This window comes from Oreochromis niloticus, linkage group LG7 (assembly GCF_001858045.2).
Source record: "Oreochromis niloticus isolate F11D_XX linkage group LG7, O_niloticus_UMD_NMBU, whole genome shotgun sequence".
In the NCBI taxonomy this organism is placed as follows: domain Eukaryota; kingdom Metazoa; phylum Chordata; class Actinopteri; order Cichliformes; family Cichlidae; genus Oreochromis; species Oreochromis niloticus.
Window position 1 is genome coordinate 42,738,034 of NC_031972.2, and position 16,721 is coordinate 42,754,754.

The 16,721-nt window shown below is 40.3% G+C and overlaps 3 protein-coding genes and 1 long non-coding RNA gene across 13 annotated transcripts; 2 read left to right on the forward strand and 2 right to left on the reverse strand.

Annotated features, from left to right (window-relative positions):
* The first annotated feature begins 566 nt into the window (after window positions 1-566).
* LOC100694546 (nuclear receptor-interacting protein 3) lies at window positions 567-3,835 on the forward strand. 2 transcript variants are annotated; one of them, XM_019361671.2, is made up of 7 exons: window positions 567-1,074; window positions 1,657-1,818; window positions 1,942-2,024; window positions 2,124-2,263; window positions 2,365-2,417; window positions 2,631-2,719; window positions 3,157-3,835. In XM_019361671.2, the coding sequence occupies exons 1-7, from the start codon at window positions 859-861 to the stop codon at window positions 3,185-3,187; spliced, it is 774 nt and encodes a 257-aa protein (XP_019217216.1). In that variant the 5' UTR covers window positions 567-858; the 3' UTR covers window positions 3,188-3,835. The 2 variants fall into 2 exon arrangements, with proteins under 2 accessions (XP_019217216.1, XP_019217215.1); XM_019361670.2 differs by having other exon boundaries at window positions 579-1,074; window positions 1,654-1,818; window positions 3,157-3,831.
* On the reverse strand, window positions 1,362-6,504 carry LOC109202913 (uncharacterized). The gene is made up of 4 exons (XR_002062906.2): window positions 5,515-6,504; window positions 2,379-2,501; window positions 2,077-2,286; window positions 1,362-1,454 (listed from the first exon to the last, which is right to left on the reverse strand). It is a non-coding gene; the product is annotated as an uncharacterized LOC109202913 (long non-coding RNA).
* lg7h11orf16 (linkage group 7 C11orf16 homolog) lies at window positions 4,028-14,722 on the forward strand. Of its 4 annotated transcripts, none has more exons than XM_025909309.1 (9): window positions 4,028-4,246; window positions 8,788-8,964; window positions 10,717-10,753; window positions 11,148-11,510; window positions 11,604-11,728; window positions 11,798-11,951; window positions 12,439-12,670; window positions 12,894-13,373; window positions 14,126-14,722. In XM_025909309.1, exons 1-9 carry the CDS (start codon window positions 4,176-4,178, stop codon window positions 14,317-14,319), a joined length of 1,833 nt encoding a protein of 610 aa, XP_025765094.1. In that variant the 5' UTR covers window positions 4,028-4,175; the 3' UTR covers window positions 14,320-14,722. The 4 variants fall into 4 exon arrangements, with proteins under 4 accessions (XP_025765094.1, XP_019217218.2, XP_019217217.2 ...); XM_019361673.2 differs by having other exon boundaries at window positions 11,804-11,951; XM_019361672.2 differs by having other exon boundaries at window positions 4,028-4,242.
* akip1 (A kinase (PRKA) interacting protein 1) lies at window positions 14,398-16,602 on the reverse strand. Of its 6 annotated transcripts, none has more exons than XM_025909311.1 (6): window positions 16,477-16,598; window positions 16,226-16,312; window positions 15,549-15,733; window positions 15,343-15,417; window positions 15,124-15,255; window positions 14,398-14,748 (listed from the first exon to the last, which is right to left on the reverse strand). In XM_025909311.1, exons 3-6 carry the CDS (start codon window positions 15,702-15,704, stop codon window positions 14,599-14,601), a joined length of 513 nt encoding a protein of 170 aa, XP_025765096.1. In that variant the 5' UTR covers window positions 15,705-15,733; window positions 16,226-16,312; window positions 16,477-16,598; the 3' UTR covers window positions 14,398-14,598. The 6 variants fall into 6 exon arrangements, with proteins under 6 accessions (XP_025765096.1, XP_003455459.1, XP_013119675.1 ...); XM_003455411.5 differs by having other exon boundaries at window positions 15,549-15,778; XM_013264221.3 differs by lacking the exon at window positions 16,226-16,312 and having other exon boundaries at window positions 15,549-15,778; window positions 16,477-16,602.
* Window positions 16,603-16,721: the final 119 nt, after the last annotated feature.

A 16,721-nucleotide genomic window follows, 5' to 3' on the forward strand; every position in this document is an offset into this window, starting at 1 on the left:
CACGCTAACAGACTGAATGAGACCGGAAGCTGCTGTCAAAATAAAACCGGTGAGAATTCAGAAAGTTGTAAAATTCTTGTCATCCCACTAAAGCGCTGGCAAAAACCCAAGAAATTCATACATGAATATAACATATTGTGGATTATGTGCAAGCGCTATCAGTCATTATTAAACATTCAGTGCACCACAGTGTTTCTTTTACTTTTTGATGTTTGCATCTGTTTTGTTCCAGTGAATTATTGGCCCATCATCTTTTCCGTTTTCTAATCATTGATGTTCTTTGAAGTTTATTTATATGAAACACAATACAAACACAATCTTGTAGTGCCCGCATATGCAGTACAGCTGGTCTTTGCAAAACAGCAAGCTGTAGGCATTTTAATAGACTGTAGTCTGAGTTATCTGAAGCAGATGAACGTAGCTTGCCAGATTCGCATTATAGCAGTTCTCAATCGTTTTCTGACATGCCACACTTAAGCAACCAAAGGAAAAAAAATCTTACTTTTAACTGAGGTATTTTTAATTCAGCATTTTGTACACAGAAAGAAACATTATTTTGAGTGTTTTTAAAGGTTGTAAAATAAAAACATAAATTCAGGGTTGTGTTAGTGGAAGAGCAAAGTAAATCTGCTTATCAGGGGTGAAAACATGAATCTGTAATGCAGCATTAAAAACACCCATCCGTGTTCATTGCGCGACGGGCTATGCAGCGTTTGGCAAATGGGTTTTATTTTGAAAATTCACAGCAGGATTCAGTTTTACAGTTTGGCCTGACTTAACTACCTGTCATGTTACGGGGGAGTCTCCTCTTCTCAAGTGGACTTGACGCATCGGGGATTCCTCATTAGGCTCGGTTGTATGCAGGCAGTCAGGGACCAGGGGCAACACACGCACACGCCCGCCATCATGTTTACAGGGATGCGGACAGAGAACCGCGGAGAAAAGGGGGTCCTGGATGCAGCGACTCTGAGGCAACAGAGGAGGCTGAAACAGGCGATCCAGTTCCTCCATAAGGACTCCGCTGATCTGCTTCCTTTGGATGGACTGAAGAAACTCGGGACCTCTAAGCAGGGGGTGAGCCTCACATCTAAGGCCTTCCATTATTATAGTTATAGACATTATTATCTAGACATTATATAGGTGATGGGGACCACTGCCTGTGTGTGTGTGTGTGTGTGTGTGTGTGTGTGTGTGTGTGTGTAATTTATCAATGATTTATACTCTAAAGTGAAAACCTCAATCTATATTGTTATCAGTCCATCCATTTTCCTAACCACATATCCCTCCTAGCGGGGTGGCTGGAGCACATCTGGGTGAGAGGCAGGGTATACCCTGGAGAGACTGCCAGTCCATCACAGGGCTAAAGAGACAGACAGCGATTTAATTTGCTTCCACAATTACACCTCGGGCCAATTTAGAATCACCAATGAACCAAACATGGATGAATCTGGATTCTGTGAAGAAACCATAACACAAAAATATGTCAAAGTCAGGCGATACAGTATTTTCTAAACTGTATACATGAGCTTAAAGATGGTCTTTATATCATAACGGCATTTTTAGCTCAGACTGTAGATCTGATCGTAGGCTTCGACAACACTGATGATATATATCCAGTAAGTGCGCTTATGTTATTTGTAATCTCTGTTTTAGCAGCCACACAATATTCTCCAGAAGCGCCTACTGGAGGCGAAGCTGTGCAGGGGCAGGATAAACATGTGTGGAGTAACACCAAACAATGGAGAAGTTCATCTGAGCTGTAGCCATGTAAATTCACAGGAGGATGAGGAGGATGATTTCATCCTTGTGCCCTGCAAGGTGGGTGGAAGTTGGGCTACTTAAAAATTCTTTTCAAGCACAAAAAATCCGTGAATTGTTTGTATAAAAGATTTTTTTCTTTCTTTTTTCTCCATCTTACATGCACCTCCCCTGTGTATACAGTGTTTAGGACAGGAAGTGAATTTGCTGATTGATACAGGTTGCAAGTTGAATCTGATGTCCTCTGTGACTGCGGAGAGATTTGGGTGAGATGACTTCACTAATTTTTCATTTTCCTGACACCAGTTCATTTTTCACCTGCAGCATGAGGTGAGAACTGTTGACTTATTTTGTTTCCCTTTCAGTTTAAAAGAACTGGTCGAAGAGATCAAAATGGAGACCGATGGCTTTCCATTTCAGCGCAGGCTCTGCATCGATGGTCACATCAAGGAGCTCGGCCTGACCGTCGGGCAAATCAGGATAACTTGCTCATTTGCCATAGTGGGTAAGGAAGACAACAATCGTTGCCTGAATGAAAAAGATAAGAACACTTTTATATGAAACAGTGTCATCATATTACTGTTCATCTATTACATCTATTTTCAGAAAGTAACAAGCACCTCATGTCCTTGGGCAGCAAGACTTTAAAGACACTCAAGGTAAATCTTCTGCTTTGCCACCACCATCCATCACCACCATCCATCACCACCATCCATCACCACCATCCATCACCACCATCCATCCTAGAGGGGAAACAACACAGTGGTGTAAACAGATACAAGATAAAAGCTAGATGATTAACTACACTAACTAAAATGGCTCTACTATAACCAACACAGTTATGTAATGTTTTGACATTTCTGTTTTTGCAGTGTGTGATCGATACAGAAAAGCAGATCATGGTGATTGGGACAACTGTGAGGGAGCAGATTCATTTTGCCAAAAAGCAGTTCAGTGAAGGGTAAGATGTTTTTTTCATCTTTTAGCTTTAAAAACATTTTTTTCTTGTGCAAATGATATTTATACCTTTCAAAATAAAGTATCATGCAGCTTATCATACCTACAAATTAGTATCATGAGGCGCAATTAAACATTTAAAACCTTCACAAAACTCTAATTTTTAAATTAGGGTGTAATCCACTACTTATAGAAAGTTGTGCATTGCTGGGAGTTTTTCACGCATAAAGAACCAGTGCAAAAATATATCCATACACTGCTTATTTTAAGCTCCACATTTTCACCATTGTAGCAGTATAGGAAAAACATAATAATGTTGACCTTCATTAATGTTAACACTTGTTTACCTTTAATTATGAATTAAGTTGGCAAAGCCAGATCATCTTTGTGTAGGTCTAACCAAATCCTTTCTGCTTCTTCTCCCCCTTTTTGTCTCTCCAGCTCCACAGACTTCAGAGACCTGTGTTACTAATCTTCTTACCCACAAATAAACCCACACTGACCAAAAGCAATAGGAACATTTACTCCTACAACCAGATGCCTCATTGGAGAACTTCAGATTTCTACCTTCACACACTCTCAGTTTCTGTCTGCCGGTTTGCTTACTGCGTTTAGAAATCCTGATGCTCCACAATGACTTCACTGATCTCGTTGGCAGCCGTTCTCACACTGCAGCTGCTTGCACCTGCAGCTGCTCGCACCTGCAGGTTAACATGTAGCGTTCTTGTAGCCCAGAATGTGTGAGTCTCGTATTAGCAGTCGCTACAGTAGTACGTGCTGTGCAGGTAGTTAACAGAAGCTGTAATCTTTAAGATTGTGATATAACTGTGATTTCTAGCTTTTTGTAATATCCAACAAATTAGTATTATGCTGCCAGACATAGTATTCTACAGCCGTGGAGGACAAATGTTAGTTTGCGTAGATTAGGAGCTCAGCACAATCTACTGAATACAGATTATGCGTATTCTCTATTATATTTGATAATGTTGTAAATGTATTTTCTAGTTGAATCGTGTATTTGCATTGAGGTCACTGCCTTTTAATGTTTACAGGATTGTAGTGACACTTGTAATAGGTTTTATCACCCAACGGAGGCAAAAGTGTACCACTGAATAAACAAATAAACGGTGACACTTTTGTGCCTTTGCTCATTTTTTCACATGAGCTGTAGCACCATGAAAATCTTATGTAACTAGAATCAGTGCCATTTTATCTGAGAGCCATTTATGAATGTGGGATCAGCTGAAGGTGACCTAATTAGAGCTTTTAATTAGAGGAAAAATCAAATAGAGTTAGGAGAAGAAAACTCCTGACACATCTGCAGAGATTAGTGTCATTTTTCACACCTGCTGTTTTTGTGTAGCTGTACCATAGCAACTGTAGCGTGACCCGGCCTGCCGACTGGCAGGTAAACAGGCCCTCCAGTGGTTACGAAGAGGGCCAGCTCGGGCTTGAACACCATGGAAACCGACATAAACAATGGGTTGAAGTTGTTGTCTGCAGCTGACTGTAATCAACACAAAAATTGTAGGTAATGTAATCTGTGTTTTAAATGTGTTATATTTCAATTTTAGTGACTCATGTTTGTAGCTGTTTTCTTTACTGCAGGAGGTTAATAACTGTGTTTGCTGTTTTTGCTAAAATAGAAGGAAATGTTTCAAGTTTCTCTGCATATTTGAGTCAACTTGATGGAAGTAGATTTACTTAAGTCCTCTAACTTTACATTTGATTAGACTACATGCTTTTATTCCACTACATTTATCTGATAGTATGGTGACTTTGTAGATTTAGGGTGATATTACAAAGTACAATAAAATAAGAAAAGATATATATAATATTAAAAAGAAAAAATTTTAAAATGTAAAAATCTACTACCCAACAAAATATAAAGTTAGTATATACAATATATATATATATATATACACAGTATATGTTCAGTATATATAGTCACACATGAAAGTAATTAAATGAGTCCCATCTTCACCTATTGCAACATTAAAGAGATGTACACATTAGTATATCAGTTATTCCAATATGATCCAGTGATACAGACAGTTCTAAAGTTGGCCTCTTTGCATTATGACTAATTGGCATAATTATTAAAAACATAACATTAAAAACAAAAACTGTAATTTATCTATAAAGCTATCTAATTTATCTATAGCTTTATAAAAGTGCATAAGCTGATTATTTTTCATAATCACACATGGACTAGTCGGGTGTATCTCGCCCTTTATGAGCCCCAAGACAAACTGATCATGCATGTACAGGTCGGCACGCCGAGGGTCTTGTGGCTCTTTTATCATGACCTATGTCCCTTAAATGTAAAGTGAACTTTCTAATAGGCTCTTCTGGCCTTTGTCTGCAGTCATAAAACATGGCACGCAAGGTACCCACAGCTGTTTTGTCCCCATACAGTTCTTTAAATTGAAGAAAGATCTTATCTGGCGTATCCCGCTCCACCTGCTCCAAAATAAGAATTTCATGTTGTGGTTCTCCTAATGCACTCAGCACAAAATCACACTGCTGTTCTATAGACCACTTTTGAGCATGGAGCATTGCACTAATCTGGCTCTCCCAGTCTTCATAATTAGTGTTAAGGCCACAAAATTCTGGTACCCAAAATGCACCAATAAAAAATGGTTCATCAGCCATATTGATCAGTCTAAGGCAGGTGGTTTTGTATGCTGGTCAAAAATCCTGTCGACAAACGCCAAATATTACGTACGGCTCAAAATGGCTCCCGTACAAGAACGTAGTAAGCTCTAATATTGACCAGTAAGAAACCACCACACTCACACTGCAGTGGGGTACACAAGATTTAGTTTTCTTCCTCCAAGTCAGACTACTGGCTGAGGACACAAGTCTGGCCTGGAATCCAAGGCCCAAAGCCACCAGGGTCAGGATTGTTAGCCTGGTTACAAACATAGAAAGGTGGTCACTCAGAAGAACATGTAGCCAAAAACATATCAATCCTGCATCTTCCTGAGAAACGCTTTCCATCCACTTTATTAGGCCTGGCGTTTGTTGGAGGATGGATCTCTACACCAGATCCTGGGGGTTCCACTCTCAAATTCAAACTTGTCCAAATCTTGACCAATTTCCTTTCCTTGGGCACAGACGGTCTCTAATCCAGTCTTTTTATCCCAGCAGATCCACATGAATCCTAATTAAAACGAGTCCTCCCTCCAGCATCATTAGATTCTTTTAAAAGCAAAACCAGGTTTTAAAAAAAGTCATTTAAAATGTGCACTTTACATCCTGGAGTCTCCAAGGTCAACTGGCTTCCCTGCTGCAACAGTGTCCCACAAACAAACAAAACAAAACAACAACCACCCCTTCCTTCCAGTTTCCTCTGCTCCCTGTACTCAACTCCAAATAGCTGGCAGCTGGACTAGAGTAGAATCTCCACTCCCATGGGTGTGGCCGACACCTCACAAAGACACAAAAACACCAAAGCAAGCAATTAGTAAAAAAAGAAAAGAAAAGTAATGCCAACCCAAATGTTTAGTGGAGAATTCTCTCAGTTCTTTTCCACCATGCCACACTCTGCAACATATACAAGAGTTAACACACCAGACACAAGAGCAGAAGACAAAATTAAATGGCAGTATTGGTAACTCGCTGCTCACTGAATACAAGGAAAATTCAGTCATTTTCATTAAGGTCTTATAGGCAGAGAGAGATTTAAGGTTGAAAACTGATTTATAACAAGTCCCCACACAAGTACAGATAAAGCATTAAAAGCACCTTACCAACAAACAAGAAGTGCAATAAATTAGTGAGATAAGATACACACTGTATGAGTGCAGAGGCCAGATAGGAAAAATTGTTGACAATTTACTTTTAAAATATGCAAAAGAATATCTTTATTGTGCGAGTCTTAAAATGTTAAGAACATTTTTTTTTCTCCTTCAGTCTGAACTAGAGATCCCCGTCACCATTACCATGTCTTCATGACCAGTTGATACCATGGGTGTATCTACTTGGATGATGAGGGGTAGCAGTAGCAGCCACCAATAGTTTTTGGGTTTGTTTTTTTTTTTCCATTATCTTGGTCTCCCAGGAATCATGGAATATGATGATGATGATCTGTGAGGTGACATTAAAATAGCCAGTCTTCCTTTTAACTGTAAACCAAAAGAGAGAAAAACTAAAGAGATGCCAGTTGTGTTCAGTTCTGACCCTTAAACCTGACTATCAGTCGTCCATCTTTAAAAAACTTGTACACAAAACCGTGTCTTGTCCTTGTAACCGTGTATTAAACACAGTTAGCTAATGATCAGAGATATGAGGAAGAAGGCTGTTGGCATCTGAGCAGCAGAGAATTTAAAAGCTTTGACTTTGAAAAAAGTCCAAAGGTGAGGTAGAGAGTAGTGGGTAACAGGCTGAAGGGGACTGCAGAAACTTTAACTGTCAGGTTAAGTATTATTTTCCAAAGACTTCATCTCATGGACATGCACCCAGTTTATTCCCAGGGGGACACAAGCTGTTTAAGGGTTTCTCCCTTTAAGCAAGCAACTAACTACTTTTTAAAGTAGTTAGTTACATTTCTACTGCTCCTATCCATGCTTTCATTCACTCGTCTCAGTTTTGCTGCAGGACACGCGTCACAACACCAGATGCTAAAGGAAAAATGAGACCCCAGCAGGTTTGATTAAACAGCAGAATCTGATGTTCTGATAATGAGAATGCATTAACTGCATCAGTCATGATATTTTAGAAAATGCCTCTTATCAGTGTTACCCAATCCTTAATTCCCCCGTAGAGAAGCAGGTCAGACATTTATGTCACGAAACATGCAACGCCCTGCAGTGAACTCACTGGTTCTCAGTAGTCAGTGTTCATGAAGGTACCCTACATATGCCACGTCGGTTTCAGGCCAGTAGCACAAAGCAGCACAGATTAAGTAAAAGAACAATGGTTATGTAAAGACTAAAGGAATTAGCGTGAAGAGACTCACAACTGCTTTATGGGAAGAAAACAAACAAGAGCATCATTTTCTGTCGCCTCTTTCTGCTCTGCATGTGTTCGATCCTCTTGTGTCAATACTGATATCTGACACGGGCAGTCCTCCACTCTGCCTCCAACCTTTGTCTAAGTCATGTTCTGCACCCATGTTCCCTTCCTGCTGCTTAAAACCTGACAAAAAATACACATGGATGTGGGAACCATCTCTGTTCTTGTTGTGTTTTCATTTCAGCCTTGCCAGCATGAGTGTAACACTCTAGCAAGTCATAAAAAATAAATAAATAAAAACATTCCCTGATATTTTCTTGGTTTCGGATTTTTGAGGCAGATATACAACATGTCCAAACCTACCTCAAATTTACCTCAGGGTGATATATTGATTAACGTGGAACAGAGCAGGGTAAATAAAAAATGTAGCGTATTTATTTATTTGAAGTTCTTCTCAGTAGCTGATGAAGATACAAGCAAAACAAAAACTACAAAGTCACCTTTCCAGCTACTATCCCTGACAACGCAGAAGAGGCTCCTTCTGATTTGTCAGAATGAGCTAAAAATAAAACAAAAAACCCCCCACACCCATTAGGGCAATATAATGTCAAGTCAGTATAATGTCAAAAGCAGTCTTGCTTGGTGATGTACCTCAACACTCTGAAATGTCACTCCTAAGTCTCCTACAATGGCAGCTGAGGTTGTTTTTGATAGTGTTATAATAAGCTCTGGCACAGTGCATTGACATAAACAGCTAAAGTGTTGCTGCGACATTTAACTAAACATTGCAAAGCGTGAATCTAATATTTCTTAATATTTTCTAATTTCATAATCAGCATGTGCTGATGCAGGTGCTCAGTTTAAAATTTGGTAAAGTGTGTTCTAAAACTAAAAAAAAATCTAAATAAAGATTAAAAATATGCTCACAAGATATGTAGATATTTTCATTGTTAGGTGTTTTGTGCTTTTTGATAATATGTTACATTTGGCCTAAAAATAGTTCAAAGATTTTCAGGTGATTCCTCGCCCTTTCTCACTGTCTTTTCACTATTACAGTTTACAAAAAAATTAAAAAATAAAAGAAAACTGTGTGATTCTTTCCCATTACCACAGTGTTACTATGACATCTGGACAGATGGTGACATGTGAGGCTGCACTGATACCACTGCTCCTGGGAAAGCAGGGATGCAACATCACGTTTGTCCTGGAAAGCTCTGAGAACATGAAAGCTGTTCTGGGGTCAGTGAAACACCTGCTGATCCAGACGTTACTGAATAAAGCGTCTCACAGGCAGTGGCGGTCCTAGCCTGTTTGGCGCCCTGGGCGAACACTCCCTCTGGCGCCCCCCCCCACATACACACACACACACACACACACACACACACACACACACACAAACACACACAAAACATATTAAGGATTGTACATTAACATAAAACTGTTGTACACACACATAAGGAGAGAGAGAGTATGCATAGTATGCAAACGGCTATAATGTGTCATACAATGAGAACAGAACAAATCAACAATTGACAATGACTAATTAATATTATAATGTATTGTTTGGAGTTTAGTCTGTTACTGTTACTATTTTTACCATTTCTTCTTGGAGCAACTGTAACCCACATTATTTCCTTATGGGATTAATAAAGTATTGTGGCGTGTTGGGGGAGCAGCTAGTTCTCTCCCATCATGCCTTGGAACATGTGCAGCTGTTTAGATGTTCTTGTTTTATTGTTTATGTTTACGTTACTTTTAACTGTTACCTTGAATGTTGTGTTTATGCTGCAGTATAATTTCAATGACAGTTATTGTTGATGAAAGAATGTAGTACCATGAGTGAGTTCAGGCTTGTAGTTATTGACCCTCTGAAGCACAGTGTGGTATAGGGAAGTATTTTAATAAAGAGTTCTTCCTACCAGCTTGGGGTTGAACAGCAAGCTCAATCTCTCTGTGAGCTTCTTTGTTGAGATTTCTCTGCATGCCACAGTATTCTGATTCTGATTGTTTCAGGATGACCTGCCATTATCCAATGACACCTCTGCTTACCTGTATCTTTTGCTCGTTTCTCCTCTTTTTCTTTTCTCTTTTTTCTAAACTGAGCACCTGATGGCTTTGAACTTTTCTTGTCCATCTTCCATTGGTTTTAATTTTGCACTCCAGTATGAACACAAATCCCCCAACCCGAGGATCACCACAACATAACCTAATAGACCTACACCTTAGTTCACAGATTCACTTTGTCTAAGGTTTATTTCTGGGATTTCGCACAACCCAGGATTCAAATCATGAATACATAATGGGCTTGGATTTACAACATTATAAATGAAATGTGCTCTATTTGGAAGCAGCCGGCCCCTCCCCTTTCAACAGGTTGTGTGTGAGACTTTAAATCATCAAACTGTAAATTTTAAATTGTTATTGATCCCTTTACCCCTGGTCCTAAAGTGTATATTTATTTTCTTACTCTTCTGATATTTATTGTTTGTTTACTTGCACTGCTGTAACTGGAGCCTCGTCGTCTCGTCTCTCTATATACTGGACTGTATGTAGCGGAGATGACAATAAAGTTTACTTTGACTTCAGCAGCGCGCAGGCGCACCGAGGGCTCTCGCGCTCACTTTTCGTGTATAGAATTTCGAAAAAACATCGGTGCAAATTATAAGTCTGTATCATAATGTCTGCTGTTTTCGTGTTTGTTGGTTTGTTTTTATTTTGTTTTATTTTGCGGGTTGGTTATTAGATGCTACTCCAGCCAGCCAGAGAATCCCCCGCCGCCTCGCCCTCTCCTCCCTGTGCCGCAAGCAGCAGGCGCACCTCGCAAACGGAGGGCGCCCTTACTCCCAGCAAATGGGCGATAGAAAACCGATCGGTGCCTACGACATTCCCAAGATGCGCTGGCTGATGTCGGGGCAGCATGAGTACGAGCATTTTTTTTTTTTTTTTTTTTTTTTTTGCCGATGCCCGTGATGCCGCCCCCACCACGATGCCGCCCGGGCAACCGCCCGTGTCGCCCGTATCTAAAACCGCTACTGCTCACAGGGACTCTCTCTTCAACATCATGAGCTTTTCAAGCAAGGTGAGGGGGATCTGGTAATTTGGGGCTTTTAATAATTTCTTTGTATATGCTCATTTCCAGGGTAGAATGGTTGTACAGCATAGTATTAACTTAAAACAAGAATCAGGTGCACAAGTTTGAATTTCTTTTGGAGTTTTGATCCAGTGGATTCACACACAGGGCTTTTGATCACAGCTGTGTATAAAGTCAGTCAAGTGCAAAATTGAGTAAACTCATATAGTATACTACCTCACCTTTATATGATATGATTTTTAAATAACTAATCACTCTTATTCTTTCCTTTTCTTCATTTTTTTTTTTTTTATCTCACCCTGAGCTTTTAGTACTGTGAGGACATTTTTTTTTCAAGCTTGAGCAGAACCTCAGATTTACTGAGTCTTTCTTTCCCTTGAAGGTGACCTGCTGGTCCCACCACATGTGCTCCTGTGCTCCTGACACAGTGTACACGGCTCTGTCCTGGATTCACTCCATCAGCTGCAGCTCAGGCAGAGATCTCTTGTCTGCTCTGAGTATTGCTCTCACCGACCCTGCCTGTCATGCCGTCCACCTTCTTTTCACAGGCTTTCCTGATCAACCAGAGGCCGTGCTGAGAGCTCTTCCTGCCCTGGCAGTTGGGAGGCCTGTGAACGTTTTCTACCTGCAAGATTTAGGAAATAAACTGGACAGAAACACTAGGGACTATCTGCAGTCTTTCACACAGACCACAAGGGGGAGCTGTTATCTGATTCCATTCGATTTGAATGGCGCGCTGGAGAAGGTATAGGCGACTGAGAATTGCTCGGCTGTTCTAAAAAATAGGCCCCACAGTGACTGTGAGTCTGAGTATGTGTGGTTCTATCACTGCTGTCAGGTGATTCCTCTGTATGTTGCTGAGAGCCAACCATCACTGCCAAGCTTCAATCCAGCCAAGTGGTGTTGTCCCCCCACCTCTGTCACAATACCACAGCTGCACCACATATCTTCACCCTTGCTCAGGTCTAGTTGCACAATTATTCAATCTTTTTACATTTTAAGCATTGTTTTAACAACAATTTAACACCATAGGAGCAGTCGGAGTAATCCCAATCTTCCGGTTACCTCCTGTATCCTGTCTGGTCAAACCCTGAGCAGCCCAGAGTTCTTCCCAGGATCCAGAGTCCTAGCCAGGAGAGAGGGGGATGGCCTTTATTATATGGGCACTGTCATAAAACAAATACAGGTGACACATGACTGTTGAATATTGTTTCTACTGCAGCTAATACGGGCAAATATTTTGTCAGCAGTTCAGTTTTTTATTCCCGCATAAGCACAACCGTTTTAAAAATGAAACTATAAATTTACAGTATTTGCTGACTTTAAGTTTAAGGGTATTCAGCCACACCACTTTTAATGTATTACCATCTGGATCTCTCACAGCGCTCTCCTTGTGCCATCCCATTTAAAAAGTGGCGAAAAAGCTCCTGGTCTTTAGAGGAAAAGCAGAATAAATATAGAGCACTTAATCTATTCTGACCTAGCTTCAGTACAATCCAATAAAAACTGATCATAACAATATAACCTGATGAACAAAAAAAAAAAATGTTTTAGTCTCAAAGTCACTGCTCTTATCCAAAAGTCAGAGGTAACGGACTGCAACGGACTAAAAATCTAATTTTAAAAAAGGGACGAGTGCCGCTAAATATTTACAGACTGTCTTCCAATTTTAGGGCTGCAGTGGAATTTGGGTGGTTGACTTTGACCATGCAGAAAGTGCAACGTTTGAGATTGTCTCCTCCCAGCGCCAGCTCGTTTGCTCACTTGACATGGTCAATGACAGCAGAGATCGCACATGCAGGCTGACTCCTGGCGATGCTGTCCTGTCACCATGGGAACAAGATCTGAGAAGATACGGTCCAGGTCAAGTGGTGGCAGCCACAGAACATAGAGATGGTTATGGAGGTACGGCAGAAGTCGTATATTTTATAATATAACATCATCATATGACATTCAGTGGTGTGGATGCAATCAAGGATATTTTTCTTTATAGTCAATAATTCTAATGAGAAGGTTTTCAAATGGGAGACTTGTTTCCTAAGATAAATATTCACATGATAAATCACCGATGTCTGTTCATGACCACCATCTGTAATCCACTCAAAGGGCCCACTTTTCCTTCCTGTAGGTAACGGTGTTAGAAGCCTCCAGGTGCTGATGTGGAATAGTTGTGTGTATGTGCTTCCTGAAAGTCTGGTTTTGCCCATTTCTGCTTCTCGCCATGCCAGAATAGTACGGGAGCTCCAAGCAGTCACTCACAATCAGTGCTGCAGCTGGCTTTGTGCCCCCCAGCTGTACTGCACCGACTGCTGCCATTCAGCATGTGCCTCTTGCTGCTGTTCATCCTGTTTAGTTCCACCCAGTCTTGGAGCTAGCTTTGAAACATCAGATGAACTTGATAAAACAGATCAAGTCAAGCAGGTGGACTGCAGAGATGCAGATGTGAGGACGAGTGACCCCGAGTTGCCATCTTCCTCCTCCTCATCTCTTTCCCATGATGAGACCAGAGCATCAACTTCTCCTTCAGTGAAGATAAGAAGTAAACAACAGCGTCTTCCCTGGAGATACTGGAGAAGAACTGGACCAGAACCACAGCACAGGCAGCCAGGTGAGAATCAGACACACACTGAGTTAATAAGTTCTGATCAAAAGAAAACTGGGCAAAAAAAAAATAAAACTTGTGAATAAATAGATCACAGGGAGATTCCATTTGAGATATCACATAAACAAATGGGTCCTACAGTGTTTGAGGTTAATGACACATTTACTGAGAACACTGGAGTGTTACTGTTAGAAGACAGGAAATATTGAAATTGAAGATTTAATCACATCATGTTTAAAAGCCCTTGTTTTGACATCATCTACTTAAGTGTATGAAATTAAACATTTTAAAAGACACTGTACCTGACCTTATGTTACCTGGTTGAATTTTTGTTCGTAAACTCATAAATAACTTGAAAACAATCGATGTATTTCCATCTGCTAGTCTGTTCTTCTCCAATCTTAAAAACATCCGATCCTCTTCGCCTTTTTTGGGTGTATTACTGGGGACCCCAGTAAGCGCTGTGTAGAGTGGTCCTGAAACCCTTCTGATGATGTTTTTCATATTTTGACTAAATGTTATTCTCTGTTACCTTTACAGCATGCTGCTTGCTACAGTGTGGGCGCACATGAACACATGCATGTTATTTTGGATGTATTGTAAACATAAATGCATTCCCAATCCTTTTACCACAAATAAGTGCAAACTTGTCTCACAAAATGTTAATAAAGATGCAACATGCCATTTTTGATGATATCAGAACGCATACTGTATACTGCTATGTGTGCAATATGCATGCTTCATATTTTTTTGTGCAGGGAGTGCTGGTCCCAGGAGGACAACCCAACCTGTGAGTTTCAGCATCCCTGAACCACAAATTAGTGCCTCACCAAATCACAGCTCCCTGTTTCAGTCACTTCCTGGCACCAGTGGAAGAAGAGCAAACATTAGAGACATTTTGTCAACAACTAGCTTCAAACCTCGACCACCAGTGGGACTGCAGTCTCTCTGAGAACAATGCCATTATATTTACATATTATCTCAGTGTATAAACTCGTGTACAGTGCATGTTGAAAAGACAAAGAAAAAACTGATTACAAAAATATTTTATTTCAATACACTGATGTGGTCTTAGTGCAGGTAAGAATGTGTTTAAGTGCATTACAGTAAAATAAAATGTAAACTCTTAATGCAAAAATCTATATACAAGCAGCAAGAAACAAACAAAGAGCATGTGCAATGGTCAGTTGTTATTGAAGGTTAAGGGTGACAGGTTTGGTCAGCCGATGGGTCAGAGGTCAAAGGTGAGGTTGACACTCTCCCCAGCTTTAACACTGACCAGCTGAGTCTGCTGCTGTGACTCTGCCATACTGGCAGTGATGGCATATGTTCCAGGTGAAAGCTCGATATAAAAATCCTCACTGGAGCCAGACACGTGGTGCTGAAAGCAACAAATAAAAAGATTTTAATGCAATGATTATTTTTTACATTTTAGATGAATTAAAGTCAAACTTTTTGACAACATGTAAATGTAAAACTCAGGCCCCCAAACTGAAATTTCAAATTTCATCTATACAACTTCAAAGGAGTTTCCTGAATTCTGCTATTACTGTCTATTCCACTATAAAATGCTAACTTTCTGAAGCCTCCAACTCAATTTTTTGATTCGCTTTTCCTCATGATCAAGCCACTTTTTTGGCCAACACATTACCTACTGTAAACTGCTTAAATATAAAGCCTTAAATGCTCTGGGTTTGTCAGTGTCTGAGCTTTTCCTATTCCAAATAATCAAAAACACTCAACAATGCAGAATTACTTGGTATTTGTTGCATTTCCTGGTTGGTAGGGCAGCTGTTGTCTTTGCAGATGCTGGCTGTGTGTGAAACCTGGACATGTGTTTCTTTTCAATGTCACTGGGCTCCGTGCAACAGCCAGACTCGTAAAATCTCTGCAACAAAGACAAAATCCACATTTTATTCTCCCAGGTCTGTAGCTGGAAGTCCATATAGAGGTGCTTTAGGACATAGTCACTAACTTTGCAATGACTAGTGGTTTGTGCCATGAACTCAGCGATTTTTGCAAAGGCATCATCGAGCTCTGTGGGATTTCTCTGGAAAAGCAAGAGATGATAAGAGACAAGCGGATAAAAAAAAAAAAAAAACTTTAAACAAAGAATTAAAAGTATTTATATTTAGATTAGGTTATATTATTATAAATATTAAAGGCGAAAGATAAAAGCACCTCATCAGCTATATCTGTGTCTTCATCTGCCATAGTGGGGTTTTGGGATGCAGTGCTTGCCCAGTCCACACTCCGCCTGGAGGCTCGCTGCAGCACCTCCAAGCCCAGACTGGCAGAGCGCTGCAGGGAGGACTCCAGCCAGGCTTGGCTGTCCATGGACAGCTGGAGGGAAAAACTCAGGTGCCCTTCACCCAAGGAACGGGCACAAAGAACGCTTTAAGATCACTTTACTGGACACAAATATTGAAAAGACAAGAATTTAATTGTAAATATACCAATCTAGTTTGAAAAAAATAATACAACAAATGAATTTATCACTTACTGGGACTTTTTAAAACTAAGATGTCAAACTGCTCTGTGGATCCAGCATATCTAATAGGTAACTGATTTTTCTAATCTGATATTGAGAAAACCCTTTTTCAGCTGCTTCGTAAGAAACACAATATGCCAGAAAACAAGTAAATAGAGCTACATCAGTACAAAATAAGACTGTGTTAACAAATTTTGGCCAGTTAACAAAGATCAATGTTATTTTTTCCTCCGACAAGGTTTGAACCAACTATAATCACCTTAAATGCAGTGTGGGAAACGGGAACGTATGGGACGGATATCCTAGAAACAGCGCATGCGTGCAAATTAAATCAGCTGGGCTGTCACTTCTTTCTGAAGCTACTTACTTTCAACTCTTAAATAAGACCCGTTTCCCTCGATGGAAGCTCAGGAACACCGAGACGTGAAACGCTTCGAAGTGCACGCCTCACATTCTAGAGCATGACGTAGTCACAACATGTAGAGCACATTCTGCTTATTCCAGGAACCGTCAACAAACCTCATGTCAGGAGACTATTCGTCTACCTGCTCTGCACGTTTAACATGTACGCGGGTTACTGAATGCAAAGTTAGACAAAACTGTGCTCCGTACACTTACGCTATAATAGGCTTTGACGTTTCCCTCGTTTCAGTCGCATTCACGTCACGGCTTTTAGCTGCTTTCAAATGACACGGCAGGAAATCCTACATGTTAAAGCCCGCCCCTTAGTGGTGGAGGAAGTATTGAAATCATAAACCAGAGTGAAATTTATGCGTTTAAAATGTCTGTACAATCACGAAAATGTTGCTTGAAGTCACTTGTTGTGCTGTACCTTGTTATCTTTTCTGTGCTGTTTTGTGGAA

Excerpts from the sequence above, each read along its gene's own strand:
- LOC100694546 (XM_019361670.2), top strand. The coding sequence starts at position 859 with ATGCAGGCAGTCAGGGACCAGGGGCAACACACGCACACGCCCGCCATC. Across the intron at positions 1,075-1,653 it reads TCGGGACCTCTAAGCAGGGG|CAGCCACACAATATTCTCCA; the intron begins GTGAGCCTCACA and ends TCTCTGTTTTAG. Across the intron at positions 1,819-1,941 it reads TCATCCTTGTGCCCTGCAAG|TGTTTAGGACAGGAAGTGAA; the intron begins GTGGGTGGAAGT and ends CTGTGTATACAG.
- lg7h11orf16 (XM_025909309.1), top strand. The coding sequence starts at position 4,176 with ATGGAAACCGACATAAACAATGGGTTGAAGTTGTTGTCTGCAGCTGAC. Across the intron at positions 4,247-8,787 it reads AATCAACACAAAAATTGTAG|TGTTACTATGACATCTGGAC; the intron begins GTAATGTAATCT and ends CCATTACCACAG. Across the intron at positions 10,754-11,147 it reads TCATGAGCTTTTCAAGCAAG|GTGACCTGCTGGTCCCACCA; the intron begins GTGAGGGGGATC and ends TTTCCCTTGAAG.
- akip1 (XM_013264221.3), bottom strand. The coding sequence starts at position 15,704 with ATGGACAGCCAAGCCTGGCTGGAGTCCTCCCTGCAGCGCTCTGCCAGT. Across the intron at positions 15,418-15,548 it reads ACACAGATATAGCTGATGAG|AGAAATCCCACAGAGCTCGA; the intron begins GTGCTTTTATCT and ends TTGCTTTTCCAG. Across the intron at positions 15,256-15,342 it reads AAACCACTAGTCATTGCAAA|AGATTTTACGAGTCTGGCTG; the intron begins GTTAGTGACTAT and ends TCTTTGTTGCAG.